The sequence below is a fragment of the Rhododendron vialii genome, chromosome 1a (genome assembly GCF_030253575.1).
Source record: "Rhododendron vialii isolate Sample 1 chromosome 1a, ASM3025357v1".
Classification (NCBI taxonomy): domain Eukaryota; kingdom Viridiplantae; phylum Streptophyta; class Magnoliopsida; order Ericales; family Ericaceae; genus Rhododendron; species Rhododendron vialii.
The window spans coordinates 47,847,276-47,862,107 of NC_080557.1; the positions used below are offsets into that span (position 1 = coordinate 47,847,276).

The following is a 14,832-nucleotide window of genomic DNA, read 5'->3' on the forward strand; positions in this document are numbered from 1 at the left end:
GGAAGCATTAGCATGACCATTTGAACAGCTGCCAAAGCTGACAATTCTTGTGGGGTGGTAGGCAAATCCAATTTAATGTCTTTTGTTAGGATTTTGATTTTTGCATTTCAAAATTTACTGCTGGCGCTCCAAAATTAGAGTGTCAAAATCAATTTATATTTTGTTATAAATTTTTTTTTTCCCGGTCAAATGGAAATTCACCATTTAGAGAGAACAATTAGAAGCTAGGGAACACAAGAAAGGGGTTTCTCTTCTCTTCCATTCAGAGAGAGAATTAGTTGGGCGAAAATTTGTTTGTGTTCCTGAAGTATAGAAGATGGGGAAGATGATTTGTTCCGAGTTAGAAGGAGGTAAAGGTCTGGATCTCTCAGGATTTTTTCTGGCTCTTGTGATTGCCCTAGCTCTCATGCTCATATGCACTCCACCCCTGTGGAGGCTTCGGTCATGGCCTCGGTAATCTGACCAGACCACCTTTAACCGAGGCCTCATATCGGCACGGTCTATAGGATTGTACAGGCGGGCCAGTGTATATCCTTCTATTTCATTCGCTCGGTATTAAGTCTCCTGTTAACTCTTCGGTTAATTACCGAAGAAAGCATTCCGTTAAGGCCTCTTGAAAGAATGTGGCATAGCAAGAGAGGACCAAGAGCGACACGTGGCGGAAAGGATCATCTAGGCCAAGTCTGGCTATGTGCTTCGTAACCGTCTTATCCAATGCATCATCTGTGATGTCATCCGAGGCGGTTACCCGAGTGTATCCTTCACGCGCTACCTTGGAGGCCAAGCAAACCTAGGTCTATAAATACAAGGGGATATTCATCTTTGAGAGGTATGCCATCTTTTCCTAACCCTAGATCTATATCCTCCTCTAAGATCTAACTTGATCGTCGGAGGGTCACTGGGCTATCCTAGCCCTAGTGACTTGTTGCAGGTTCAGAGGCGGGTGAAACGGAGCAGCGGAAGAGAAGTACTAACTCAGGTCAAGGTCCTTTCAAATCGAACCCCTACAACCCCCACGGCGGGTTATTGTGGTTATGCGTCGAGCTTGGTGATAGGGTTTATATTTCTTTCGCTTGGTTGAGACCGGATCCTCTGTCCTCTTTCCGTCCCATGCCTCCATTACTTTTAGTGGTCTGTCGTGCCTTTAAGGCAGGGACATGTAATGGAGAAGGGGATGGAAAGTCGGATAGAAGATCCGTGATCGATTTGCTTTTATATATTGGTATCTCTCTTGTTCAGTTGTTCCTTCTCTCCTGTGTCCCTATTTTCCGAATGGATTGTATACTCTCATTTTTCCTTCAATAATACAGCACTTTTATTCGTTCTACCATTAACTGTTTCAAACAATTTTGCGATGTGTGCTTGGTATCCGTTGGTCATTTTTTTAGGTAAACATAAGATTGTGAACTTGTGTATAGCCAGGGGCTGCAAATGAACCGAGCAGCTCGCGAGCTCGAGTTTTCGGCTTGTTTAGTATACGGGCCGAGTGGAGCTCGGTTTGTTCGGAAAAAAACTCGGCTTGTTAAGGTAGAGTCAGCTCGATTAAAAAGACTCGTTTAGTAAATAACTAAACTCGGCTCGTCAAGACTCGAGCCAAGCTCGAGCTTAAGTTTATGGCTCGTTCAGAAAACATCAAACGAGCCGAGCTCGAGCTCGTAGCCTTTGTAAAGTTGTACTACTATCTTCCCCTCCTTTTTCATTTACCGAATAAAGCTGCAAAGTGAAACAAATGACTCGTACCGAAAAGTTATGACCTCGACCCAGAGTCCGATTTGTTTAAAGCTAGGACTCTGCTATAGCAATAAAACAAAAGGCAAGGGTAAATTCGCCCGCGGCCTAAGTCACATAAGGTCTATGTGAGGGTGAGCAAAAACAAAATCGAGAGTGTAAAAACGTCTTTTGTTAACATTATATACTGGAGTACTAAAATCTTTAAAAAAAGCAAAGATTGAGAGGGAGAACGGGAAGAGTGCTACGAGAGCATTATGTAATACTCTAATGTAACCTAGCCCAGCCCGTGACAGGTGAGTGAAGAAAATCCATTTGAAACCCATGAGTCACGAAGCATCTTAGCAGATTCAGAGCTTGACTTGGGAAAGACTTTTGACTTGTTGAAACTCTTTCCCCCAATCACAAAAATCGTAGTGTGGAAGCATTAGCAAGACCATGTGATCACAGCTGCCAAAGCTGACAATTCTTGTGGGGTGCATGGTAGGCAAATGTCTTTGTTAGGATTTTGATTTTTGCATTTCAAAATTGACTGCCGGCGCTCCAAAATTAGAGTGCCAAAATCAATTCATATTTTGTTATAATTTTTTTTTCCGGTCAAACGGAAATTCACCATTAGTTATAATTAAATAGTTAAGGAAGACTAGTGACAACAAAATAGATTGATTTTGGCATTCTAAAATTTACTGCCGGCGCTCTAAAATTAGAGTGCCAAAATCAATCCCTAATTTGCAGGTCAATTATCCCCTTATGCGCATGCTGCTAAGTTAGAGACTACCAAAAAGAATGACTTTGATGGAGTGACTGAGATTGGAGCAGAAACAAACATTTTCTTTTGGCAAACCAGGAGAATAGATAGAGGTGAAATGAATATCATGAGCTTCAATAACAGGAACTTCGTCGGTGATGCTCTAGATTTTGGACGAAAACAGCAAGCAAGGTAATGAGCAGAGAAATCGAAAGGCAATCTCATGATTTCCTCCTTTTTTTAGGTATAGGGGGCTGCTATCTCAGATGTAAAGCTTTTTCGAGAGCAACTACTTTAAGTCTGTCTCCGGTCCTTTCTACCCGTAGCCCGCCCCATCGATTGCAGACTACATAGGTACTGTTATTATAGTTGTAGTAGAGGAGCAACGGTCTGAGTCTGACTCCTTTGAGATCGCTTAATCCCATCTGGAATGGGACTCAGGTGAAACACCTCAGCACTCACAAGCAGCTTCTCAGCCTACACCACCACAATCAACAGGAAACAGCAAGCAATTATGAACCAAGACAGAAATATTAACAGTTTGAATGATCTGTTTTGAGGACTAAGGAAAGACATGTAATTAAGTTCTATCCATCATCCTAACCGCGTTGTTTCATGATCACCATGGCCACTGCAGCGGCTACTAATCACCAAACCAAGAGAAAAAGGAACAGAACTTGTGATTAACAAACCTTCAATAATGCTCATCTTTCCATTTTAAGCAAAATGGGACGCAGGGAGTAACAAAGAGAAGAGTCAACCCTACCACTCAATAATGAAATAGCATAGTCATGGAATTCTTTTTATGATTTCGCTCAAAGATGAAGGATTACAACATGCAATGCCCGAATTACCAATTACAAGTAAAAATTATAAGCTGATAAACAATAAATTTCATTCAGAACATAACATACAATTACAACAAAAAGGTCAAAAATTGTGGAAAGGGTGTCCTGGCTGTAACAACGCATGCTTCCCAGTTCAAAGGATGGTGCAAGAGCATGGGTTTTTCTTTGGCTCCTCCTTGCTCTTGTCTGCATTGTACCCAAAAGAGAGCCAAAAAAAGGAAGAGTGTAAGTGTAAAAGTTAGAACCTATATTTGTAGCTATATAAACAGGAAATTCAAATAAAAAGTGCAAGAATAATAGCAATACAGTAAGTATGCATCTCACTCTGAAAAGTTAAATATTCCTCCTTACAATGATCAGCGACCACAGAGGTTGTGCAAATGCTAGCTTTTGCAAGTTAACATATCCTTCTGATGTATTAAAGCCAGTTTTAAGCTCTACCTCCAGAACTTTGAAATCTCTTAGCCCATTTATAGTGCCTTTAAAGATTAAAAGGGTTGGTTCGGTTTAAGTACATTAAGAACATACAACTATTGATGTGCATGATACATAGTGGTAAAGAGTGGAAACTATTCTGTGGTGCTGGGAACTGCCAATCTGAAATCTTGTAATTACTGACTCCAACCTAAAAACCTAATATCCTTCTGGAACTTATCAATGACATTATCATCACATGTCTTCCTTACATATTGCTTTACGTTTCCAAACACACACTGTCATTGCTTATACAAACAACAATTTCATCCCACAAAACAAACTAAAATATGAACAAGATGACCCCTTTTCCAAGTGCGTGCAGTCAACAAATAGAGGTTTCACGAGACCGGCCCCAAGATAAGCACTACACCGACATGTAAATCTTGAACACAATATCACTATGAATTTCTATGATGATAGTTGGAGACTTGGAGCATCAACTTAGGATCCCTTTCCTTTCTGCTCATTGTAACTAAAAGTGATAATTCTCAAATCTCTATGTAAATAATCAGTCTCAGCGTAATAGAGGTAACAAAAAGGCAAAGCTAGGAACTATGCCAACAAAATTTCTCAAATCCAAAAAGTTAGGCTACATTTAAATACTAAATGTGGCAAAAAGGAAAAGAGTTGAAAACAAACCTGTTTTCTTTTTTGCAACAGGAGGTTGCACCACGACATGCATGGTAATAACTCCACCAGGAAGATCACCAAAATATAATCTGGACTCAGCAAGTGTCTTGCTATTCTCCAACACTTTGCCAGCATGTATGAGTTTTATATCACTTACAGATTTAGGTAGAACAGATTTATCTGTGAATACAATACTAAATTAGAAACAAAACTATACAGCACAAACAAGTCAAAAAGCACCAGAAAAAGAGTTATTTTCCTGTGAACGTTCAAGGGCATGCAAATAGCAAAGGGTATAATATTTTCCCATATTTCAAAAAAATTAAGCATTCACTTTTTTTACACCAATCCATGGTAGGCAACGCCATTCATAAATTAGAATGGGAGTTCATTAATACGCACAAAGTACAGTGATTAAACAATACCACAAACAGAGCAGGAATATCATACAGCAGCACATAAAAATCCGCAAAAGAGAGACGAGGGAGCGACCAAATGAAACAACTTTAATGAGAATTCTTCTCCTGCACAAAACATAAGGGCTCTTAGCAGTCTGATTCAACATTCTCATTTGACTCGTCATGTTTTAACTACCAGATTCCTATAATACTGCACTCCCATAATACAAGAACCTAACTCCAGTCGCAGTTTATAAAACCAAAATTAGGCAAGAACCTCAATAATTAGATTAGATAGGGGCCCTACCATGACTAAATTTAACAAACTATCTATATCACTTGGAAAAAAACTGCCACTCAGAGACAATCAACTTTTATCATATATGATTTCCATTGTAAGGTGACTTCCTACTGATACTACAGGAAAGCTTCTAGAGCCCCCAACAAAGTCATCCCAAAGACTGCTCTGATTGATCTATGACTGCCCGCCCTCCCAAGATATCTATACTTTGGTGTGTTGACCCACCACACCTAAACACATCTGATTCTGATGGCATTGGGACCAGTTAAGAATACAGGTCAAGAAAACACATAAGATCAGCACTCACAGGAAAGATACGATGTCCATGAGAAGTAACAGACAAAACACTAATATCCAAACCACGCAGTCAAGTTGAACAATTCAGATCGCTGATATTGAAGTCATATTGGTCAAAATCTGTAGCGTACAATGGAACATGTAAAACAAAGAAAAATGTACAGGTAAACAAGCCAAAAACCTTGAGGCCACTCAGCAACAAGCCTTTGCTTAAGAGTAGCAACAGCAGTCGATAGAGCATAGGTACTATGAGCTATATCTGTTCCATCAAAGATTCTGAACTTAAGTTCGATACGCTCCTCTCCTTCAGCCATGATGATAGCCCTTCTCCTCCACCAATGCCAAGCAACAAATTGACAACACCTCCAATCAAACAGCTCACTCTCTCCCAATTCACCTATTCACCATTTCCAAGAGTGTCAAAGGAAAGCAAAAGGTTAGATATTCCAAGATCAAATTTTGCTGTCGTACTTTTTCAGAAAAGAACATAATTTTCGGCCAGATTAATTTGTCTACAATGCTAGGCGAATCTAGGACCACAACGAGCAAGGGCGGAGTCAGAACTTTTTATACGGGGGCAATAAATTAGAACAACAGCAGTTCAGGGGAAATCAAGAGCTCTATTGTGGGGTCAGCAAATTTTGGGTGTAAAATATAATATATCATAGCTAGAATTCAAACGAATCCACTTGTCTCTCAGTGGCTCCGTCCTTGAAAACGAGCAGTTGTTTCAAAGAATACAAAAAAAATGAAAATGCAACAACCCCAAGGGGTTGGCTAGTGATTCAAGGCCTAAGACTTGGGGGTTTGCTACCTCCAAGGTCTCAGGTTCGAAACCTGTCAGGTACTATCAACTCCTTAGGGGCCAGTCCATAAAGAGTTTTGCTTTGGCTTTAATTGGGACCTCCGTAAGTGGGTGGTGGGATTGGACCCAGGACTAGTCGAGGCGCACCTAAGTTGGCCTAGACACCTGAGTTATGAAAAAAAAAATCACGTTCAATCCAAAGCCCCACTGACCTTGGTTAATCCGCCAAAGAAAACGTCCCAAGTTGGAAGATGGAACACCTGTACATCTGAATTACCACTTACAGAACCAAGTAAACACCTCATATGATCAATTAGCTCCCCGATCGAATACGTCACTGCAACAAAACACAAAAACCGAACGTCGAATCAAGAATATCTAAAGATCCAAGCTAAATCAAAGCGACGATACAAATCACATTTAAATTAACCCACGCTTTATCAGATCCCCAGCGATCTTTACCAAACAACCAAACCTTTGGCTGCCAAATCAACCGAAAGAAAATAAAAGCAAGTAAAAATTTTCAATTTCAGATTCATCACAACAAGCTGTAAACCTGAAGCGAGCCTGTCTCTAATTACTAAAGACTTGCGTTGTGTTGTTATTCGTAATTAGATCCATAGATGGTACGAGAGAAGGACGACAGTAGCGATCGATTGACTTTACCTGATCAGGATACCATCGAGGAGAGAAGGCGCTGATGACCGATTCAATGTGTTTAGGGTTTGGAGCTGACTGTCGGTGTTTCGATTCGATTGGAAAAAAGAAGAGAGAGAGAGAGGAGAGAGAGAGAGATTCGGTGGAGTATTTGTTTCGCAGTCCTTTTCGTTTTTCTTTGTTAGGTTTTTGTTTCTTTTCTTTTTGGGGAATCAAACGTAAAATATGGTGAAAGTTAAAAAAACAGTTGCTGCAGAGTTATATCAGGGCGTCACGTGTCAAAGACGGTTGGGCAACGCCACGTGGTTTGTTTCTATTGGTTGCCGGTTCAAATGACTTTACGCCCTGTTTGGAACATATGAAAAGGATAGAAAGGAAAATGTGAGAAAAATAAAGAGAATTTTTTTACTATTCTTGCTACTAGTAGTATATTTTTCAATTTTCTCTCTCCCTCCCTCTCTCTCGAATCAAACTAGGTAAGGAATTTTTTTTAAAGTTTTCCTTTCTCTATTTTCCAAACAAATCCTTAATTGTCCCCGGATTTTTTGCGGAATCTTGGATATGTCCGCTTTCTTTCTTGTTAATTTGCAATGTCTAACAAAGTCTGACCTTTTATTAATAAAAAATTAAATTAATAATAATTTATGAGATTGGAATAATGCAGATTTGATTGCTTGCTGAACAGATGGCAAAATAGTACTTGCGGTCCAATTCGGTGGATTGTTCTAGAATCATAATACAGGGAGGTTCCAGGGACCCTTAAAAAAACCTCTAAACACCCCCTCCCAAGTTTCCGATCGAATTTTGATGATCCGAGCTGCTCAATGTAATCAGAATGTGATTTTAAGGGTACTCGCGTGAAATCAGCAAAAAAAAAAGACCAGGAAGGACTTTATCCGAACAGTTTTTTATTGAACTCTATTAAACGGTTCAATAAAAAACTGCTTAAATCAAGCCCTTCCCTATTATTTTTTTTGCCAATTTCTCGCGGTCACCCTTAAAATCACGTTCTGAACACATTGAGCGGCTCGGTTCATCAAAATTTGATCAGGAACTATGAGATTAAGATTTGGAGGGTTTTTTTAGAGGATTTTTAAGGGTCTCCGGAACTGCCCCTATCATAATATTCTATAAGTCCTTCATATATTCACATATTTTCAAGATAGGGAAAGATTTGATTTAATTTTCCAGTAGGAAAGATTTTTATCCGAGTACTTGTTTTACTAATAAAAATTTTCTTTTGAAATTTTATCAGATTATATATTTAATAGGATATATCTTTTGCACCAACCCTTGTTTTAACATGTTTCTAGAATCCTGCAGCAGTCATAATTAGGTATATGTCATATTTCTAATTTTTGGTAATTAGATCTTTTTCTTGATTGACAAGTATTGCATTTTTGTTGTTTGTTTCCTATAGTATGCTTGAGTCTTGGTTGCCTAACTATTGTAGACATTAGGGCGATTTAGTTGAGCTCGAATAAGAAGAAAACAGAGAGATTTTTTTTCTATATTGTGAGTTTATTTTCTACGTAGTTCTTGCTTTTCGATACGCTGCGGCCCGCATAAGATTAGGAAACTAGTACTAAGTAGTGAGCATTTGTCCATGTCCATACAGTTGCAATAGCATAGTCATGAACTCTTTCTGTTTCTCTGGTATCCTTTCTTTCTTACCTGGCTATAATGAAATTTTTCGGGGCAGTTTGAATCATCTTGGTGATAGAGTTGAGAAAGCAGTACTTCAGTTAAATTTTTGCTTTGATCTTATGCAGTTTTAGGGTCAAAGACTCAAAGTCTTTAGTCTCTTGCCGTAGTAGCAGCTCCGTGAATCAGATGTCGTGTGAGAGTGGCTTTGTTCTATTTGTGTCTTCATGGTGTGATAGAAACATAAGGGTGACTAACTAGACTGTTTCGGAATTATGCCTCAAGTTTGAAGTCCAATGCTGTTGGCCGGTTGCTCCCTCCACACCCATTTTCCCTTGGGAAAAAAGGGGCAATTTGGAGCTTCTATAAATGAGTCAAAAGACTAGATAGCATAACAGAACATTTGAAAGGGAAAAAGCAAATTTACTGTCATGAACCAGTGCCAAGATCTTCAGTTAAAATGTTCAATTGCTAAAATCAACTTCTAGAATTGAAATCTTGCTTGTGATTTGTGAGCTTCTTTCTGCTCTGATAGTTTTCTTTTCCCTCAGGAATAGCATCTCATGATCAGTAAGATATAATAGAATGACAAAAGGGAGAGCAAGGAATTAGAACCTTTCCTTCTCTAATATAAAGTGTGAGAATCTATGGGACCTCATTGTGGAAAGTGGAGAATTTTCTATCTCAACTTTCTGTAAATGGAGGTACCAAAAGTTGCCACTACTGAAACAGATCTCAGCTATTCAAGTTACGATCGAAGCATTTTTCTCTTCTACTTATTTGTCTTTGTTATGGGCGAAAGGGCGATCTTCTATTGAGAACTTGATGCTGTGAGTTAACTTTCAGAAACACAGTTCAAGGAAATATGAATCAAGTTCATACCCCCTCACGTGCCCCCCGTCAAGATATGAAGACAGACAAAAGTAGGGTGCCACATGACAGGGATAACAAGGTAAAATAACTTGAAAACATTGTATTGTTTGATGATGCCATGTGAATTGGTAGAAACATGTAAAGGCTATGGTTAATTCAATAGGCAATGAGGATTAAGGGGACACCTGAAATGTTGGACCTTGAACATTTAATAGTCGCGAATCAGATCTCTTTAGAGACAGGATTTTGTCTGATAGTCTGCATACGAATCTTTGATACCACGTTAGATGGCAATGTCCCAAACGGATGTTGTTGTCAAATGAGCCTGACAATGCATATGGAGCTAACATTAGAGAGTGCAAGGGCTACTCTTAAGGCTTGACATCTTTCTCAGGGTAATAGTTACAGAACTCCTACATGATTTTGCTGAAAAGTGTCCCAATGACACTTTTTAAGAAGTTTGGATGGCTTTACATCACTCATTAAAATGCATCGCATGAAGAAGTGTACGTTCATTGAAAACTTTATCAACCAATGTCCCCATGACTTGGGGTACTCGTTAACGAGAGCCCTCAAAATCAAAATAAGTGCAATACACATCCAACACTTCATTAAGGTAAAGCAAGTAGGGTACAATCCTTCCCTCTTTCTCTTCTAGGCAAAGGGGCTAAAACAACCTTAAGCTAATTAACTTGAAAGCTACCCACTACTCCATACATAAAGCCAACTACACACACAGATATCTATAGACTCCTAAACAAGGAGCTGATTCTTGGAGCTTGGCCAAGCTTTTATTCTTCTAGTATGGCTTTTTCTCAGTACCGCAGTGCATCAATCAATTAAGAGCCTGATAAGGCTGGAGCAGCGGAATCAAGGAACCACTCAGGTGAAGGGACATGACTTCATTGGTGGAACCAATCGGTTTTCCTTGTATGAAAACTGCTGGCACAGGTGCATTGCACCCCAAGCTCATTAGAGCCTTCTCCATTTCCCTCCCCTCAGGGTCTTGGTCAATCTCATGAACTACAGGGCTCACCCCTAGCTCCTGAAACAGAACATTCACAGCATAGCACAGGCAACACGTGCTCTTGCTGAATATCACTACCCCATTCTCCGATGCCAATCTTTTCACCTTATCCATCTTGATTTTCCAATCTCAAAAGTGAAGGCAATAAAATTAGTTTGGAAAAAAATATAGCTAGGGTGGTCCTCGGTGTGCGGTGAAGGTTAAACTTATTTATCACTATCCATCGGATCAGTGTGAATTGTGATCCGATGGTAGTTTTAGCCTTTAAGTAGGGGATCGAGGAAATAATGGAAAAAGCGAGAAATGGGAAGAGAGAAATGGAGTTGAAGGGGAACGTTAATTGCTCAAATGGTGAGTTCTTGTGCAACTATTTATAAAACTAGAGAGAAGACTCCTTTCCTGTAACCAAGAACATTCAAAAGATGATGCGCTTTATTTAGATGCCAATTACGAGTAAAGTCACTTTCCATGATGGATATGTTTGTGTTTCAAACACACCGAACAAGTTTGAAATCGTTATATCTATCTATATATATTTCACCGACTATAACCATCTGATGAAGGGAGTAGATTGAATTGGTTTGGGGCACCGGTGTGCAGGCTAAGGACCATATGTGCAACCTTTGCAGTTTTGATGCTAAGGATGCTCTTTGAGAAAGTACAGAAAAGTAGAGGATTCTTATAGTGTGGCCACTTACCAAATATTCTCCCAATCACTATCTAAAATATTATCTGCTCTAGAATGATCAGGAATAAGAGAATCTTTCGGTGGGCTGTGATTCTTTGGCTTGCACCCACCAACTTACATTATTCCTTCTCCCAATGAAGCATGCGTATGGCTCTGTGGCGTTACATAGACATGCCATGGTCCATGGTCCATAGTCCATGCAGTAATTACACTCCTGTGGTTCGGAAGGAAAATGCCCATTTGTGCATAGCAAAGACTTCTAGTACTCTTCTAGGCTAAAAACTAGCTAGAACAGTCAGCTCTTCAGCAAATGACTTTACCACAAAGATGCACCAAGTCATCTGGGAAACAGTGATTTCACAGGATGCATATATTGGAAGTTTTAGCTATATATGTAAATGGTCAGCATTAAAGTCCATCTTATTTTGCCCACATAACATGGATGGGGAACTCTTTCTGTAGCATGACCAGTTTAATGGCTTTAGCTTTCTTTCTTTCTTTCATGTGTTTTATTATAGCTTGATTTTATTATAGCTTGATTAGGTTGAACATTCTGGATATGAAGGAATAGAAGGGGGGATGAGAAAAGTTCCCGATAATAACAGTAGCAGCTGGAAAGTCAGAATCTGATCAGATTGCTATGTGACAAACAAAAACTTCTTTGGCTTTGAGAGAACCAGTTTTTGTGGAGACAGGATGTGGGCTGAGAATTTCGGTTGATAAGATGACACCTTCCCACTTAATGACATGATTTATGCCTAAAAGTTGACTATCCCTGTGAATGAAACAACATGTTTAATGTCACTTTTCATCAAATGGACAACTACGTGGTGGTGATAAAATAGAATCACTGGTGACTCCTCAATATGTTTTCTGTCTGAGACATGTCTCATTTCTTTATCCAAAGTGCTGCATTATGTGGAGAATTTGTTCTGTGTTACTTAATGTGATTTTTTTCTGCAATCCCTTCTGATCACAGAAGTTAACGAAGAAAAAAGCTGAAATTAAAAAGAGATAAAGCTGTCAAAGAAAAACAAACACCATAAATCTTTCTTTCTTTTTTCGGTTTTGGGTTCTAACTTCCATAACAGAATAAACTGCCTTGAGGCTTTCTTGACATTGAGCAATTACAACCCATGATAAAAGGGACTGACTTGTGACTGGTCGGTAAGTTCTCCCATGAGACCTGTTTATTTTCGTATTCAAAGAGGCACATTATGGAGAACTTGTTCAGTTTAACTCAGTGGAATAATTGTCTGCAATCCTGTCTGATCAAAGATAGAAGGAAAGCTGGCTAAGGAAAACAAACAAAATGAAGATCAACATTTCATTTTTGGTTCCTTGTAAATACGGCACGAGAAAATTAACTGCTGTCAGAAAACTTTGAAGGACTTGATAAGCCATGGTCGTATACAATCTAGTCACCGCAACTTAGCAACCAAAAAAATAAAGGGAGAATCAAAGCAAAGAAAACAACCTAGTCTGAAACTTCACAAGTTTTTTTTTGTTTTAAAATCTCCAACATACTTAAGAAAATAAACTTCTGGGAGAATTTTGAGACACTTGATTGACTGATCCCATATATAGTCTGGCCTCTCATACAAACTATTCACTTGAAACTAGTGCAAAAAGGGGAAAAAAGAGAGAAAAAAAGGCCCTCAATACCAATTTTAGTTATGACATGGTACCAAGAGCTTGGTTAGTACAACTATATCATAATATAAGCTACTGCTAGAACCAGATAGCTCCAGCATCAATGAGTATTTGCTTAAGGGACCCATCAAGGTGAAGAGAAATGACATCTTCGACGAGCCAATATATCTTCCCCCAATGAAAACAGCCGGGACAGAAGGGCTGCAGCCGAGCCTTTGCAACGCCTTCTCCATTTCTCTCCCACTTGGTTCTTGGTCAAGCTCATGAATCGCCGGACTAGCACCAAGTTCATAAAACAGTTGCTTGATGCTATGACACATGCAACATGAGCTCTTTGTGAAGATCACTGCTGCCTTCTTTGATGCCAAATCTCTAATCCTATCCATTTGGAAAAATGAACTTCTGAAAATCAACGCACAGAATAGAGAAAGATTAGTGCTTTTGCAATTTGAGCTCAAATGCTTGTTTATGGTGGACTTTGAGGTTTCATCACCCCACATATTTATAGGTGCAACTGGAAAAGGCCGTGGGATTGGATTTTTTTATCCAGAAAAGGAAAGGAAATCACATATTCAATAGTAAAAAATTTGAAAAGAAAGTTTTCAAGATATTTGCTTGGATAAGAAAAATGCTCCCCCTGATGATTGTGCCTTGACAGCGACTGTTTATGCTTCAATCAAGTTGACACCTAGTATCATCCATATAAGCGGTAATCCACGTCTGCAGGAATGTCCGTACATCTGAACAGTGTCAGAATTATTGCTAAGATGGAAGCATTTTTGAGTCATGTTCATTAAAAAAACAATTTGGTGGGGCGGTGGAGAGGGACTTGTACAGACACGCATGTTCTGATATCAGGGAATCCTAATGAAAGGTAAAAAATTAAGGAAATGTGCTGCTTGTCCATATACTTTTGGTTGCAGCACGATTGAAGAGCGGCCACAACCAGGAAATGGATATAATGTCTCGGTGCAATTACCAAAATTCAGGTTCACCAATGTATAGATATTTTGAGCTTTTAAAATGAATGTGTCCTCGTTCAACCATTTTCAGGAAACTCATTTTCACCCTAAACTCGAGAGACCGAAAGAGAGGATAGATTTTGATTCATCAAAAATAAGAGTTTATCCTTGGGCTGATCTGGATTAAGATAAGAGTTTATCCAATTAATTTCCACTTTCTTGGATGGTCCCTATATGGGTGGATAAGTCATGGGCAAAAGTCTCTTCTACTCTAGCAAAACTTGGAATGTAATGGCAACAAGAAGGACATATCTCAAGGACTATATTTCAGTCCTACTTGATACCCGAAAATCATTTTCCGGTTGTAAGAGGATACGGTAGGTATTGGTTCTTTTGCTGTTATATTTTCCTTTCATTTGATTTGAGTTTGCTTCATTTGATTTGTAGGAATTTCTTCATTGGTCTGCGTGGAGCTAAAGCTTATTTCCTGTGATATAGCATACTTGTCAAGTCTAATTTTCAACAAAAAAGCACCCAAAAAAGGTTGTTGAATCATTGATAGAATGTCTGAGTTGGAAGTTCTGATTTTAGATATGAAGGAATCCTTGTATTGTATTGTTATCCAAGAATCTATCACCACCTCATCAGATGCATGTCAACCAATATTCGTATCCATCCATGTCGAATGACACCAACATGTTGATGTCCATTAGATGAACTAAAGAGATGCATATATCAGCTTGTAAATGTATACATGATTTTCACGACAAGTTGGTTGGGTAGAAAGAGTACTAATAGTGATTATCTCCCCTGTTTTGCATAAGATTGTACGATAATCTCCTCTATTTGCACCAGTGTTAACTTTGATGTGGGTGAATACTTGGTGAACGCTTTCCTCAATTGTGTATATGAGATGAAACTGAAACTAATGTTAGATTTGAGGGGATGACTGAAACTAATGTCTTTGATAACTTTGTTCCGGGACCAATTCTGCCAACCATTAGTAGGATTCCAATTAAAGTCAGGGCATAGACTTCCGTTATAGATTTATTTTTCTGTTTCGAGTTCTAACTTCCATAACAGAGACTGACTTGAG

General features: G+C 39.0%; 2 protein-coding genes and 1 pseudogene across 3 annotated transcripts; all 3 read right to left on the bottom strand.

Annotated features, from left to right (window-relative positions):
* Positions 1 to 3,264: 3,264 nt before the first annotated feature.
* LOC131322906 (membrane-anchored ubiquitin-fold protein 3-like) lies at positions 3,265 to 7,114 on the bottom strand. 2 transcript variants are annotated; one of them, XM_058354486.1, is made up of 5 exons: positions 6,899 to 7,114; positions 6,445 to 6,569; positions 5,609 to 5,824; positions 4,441 to 4,611; positions 3,265 to 3,510 (listed from the first exon to the last, which is right to left on the bottom strand). In XM_058354486.1, the coding sequence occupies exons 3-5, from the start codon at positions 5,739 to 5,741 to the stop codon at positions 3,458 to 3,460; spliced, it is 357 nt and encodes a 118-aa protein (XP_058210469.1). In that variant the 5' UTR covers positions 5,742 to 5,824; positions 6,445 to 6,569; positions 6,899 to 7,114; the 3' UTR covers positions 3,265 to 3,457. The 2 variants fall into 2 exon arrangements, with proteins under 2 accessions (XP_058210469.1, XP_058210476.1); XM_058354493.1 differs by having other exon boundaries at positions 6,789 to 7,075.
* A 2,876-nt stretch (positions 7,115 to 9,990) lies between these two features.
* On the bottom strand, positions 9,991 to 10,694 carry LOC131322914 (monothiol glutaredoxin-S9-like). Its single transcript, XM_058354506.1, has one exon. The coding sequence runs from the start codon at positions 10,545 to 10,547 to the stop codon at positions 10,242 to 10,244; it is 306 nt and encodes a 101-aa protein (XP_058210489.1). The 5' UTR covers positions 10,548 to 10,694; the 3' UTR covers positions 9,991 to 10,241.
* Positions 10,695 to 12,489: 1,795 nt separating this feature from the next.
* LOC131322921 (glutaredoxin-C11-like) lies at positions 12,490 to 13,354 on the bottom strand (annotated as a pseudogene).
* Between the last annotated feature and the right edge of the window lie 1,478 nt (positions 13,355 to 14,832).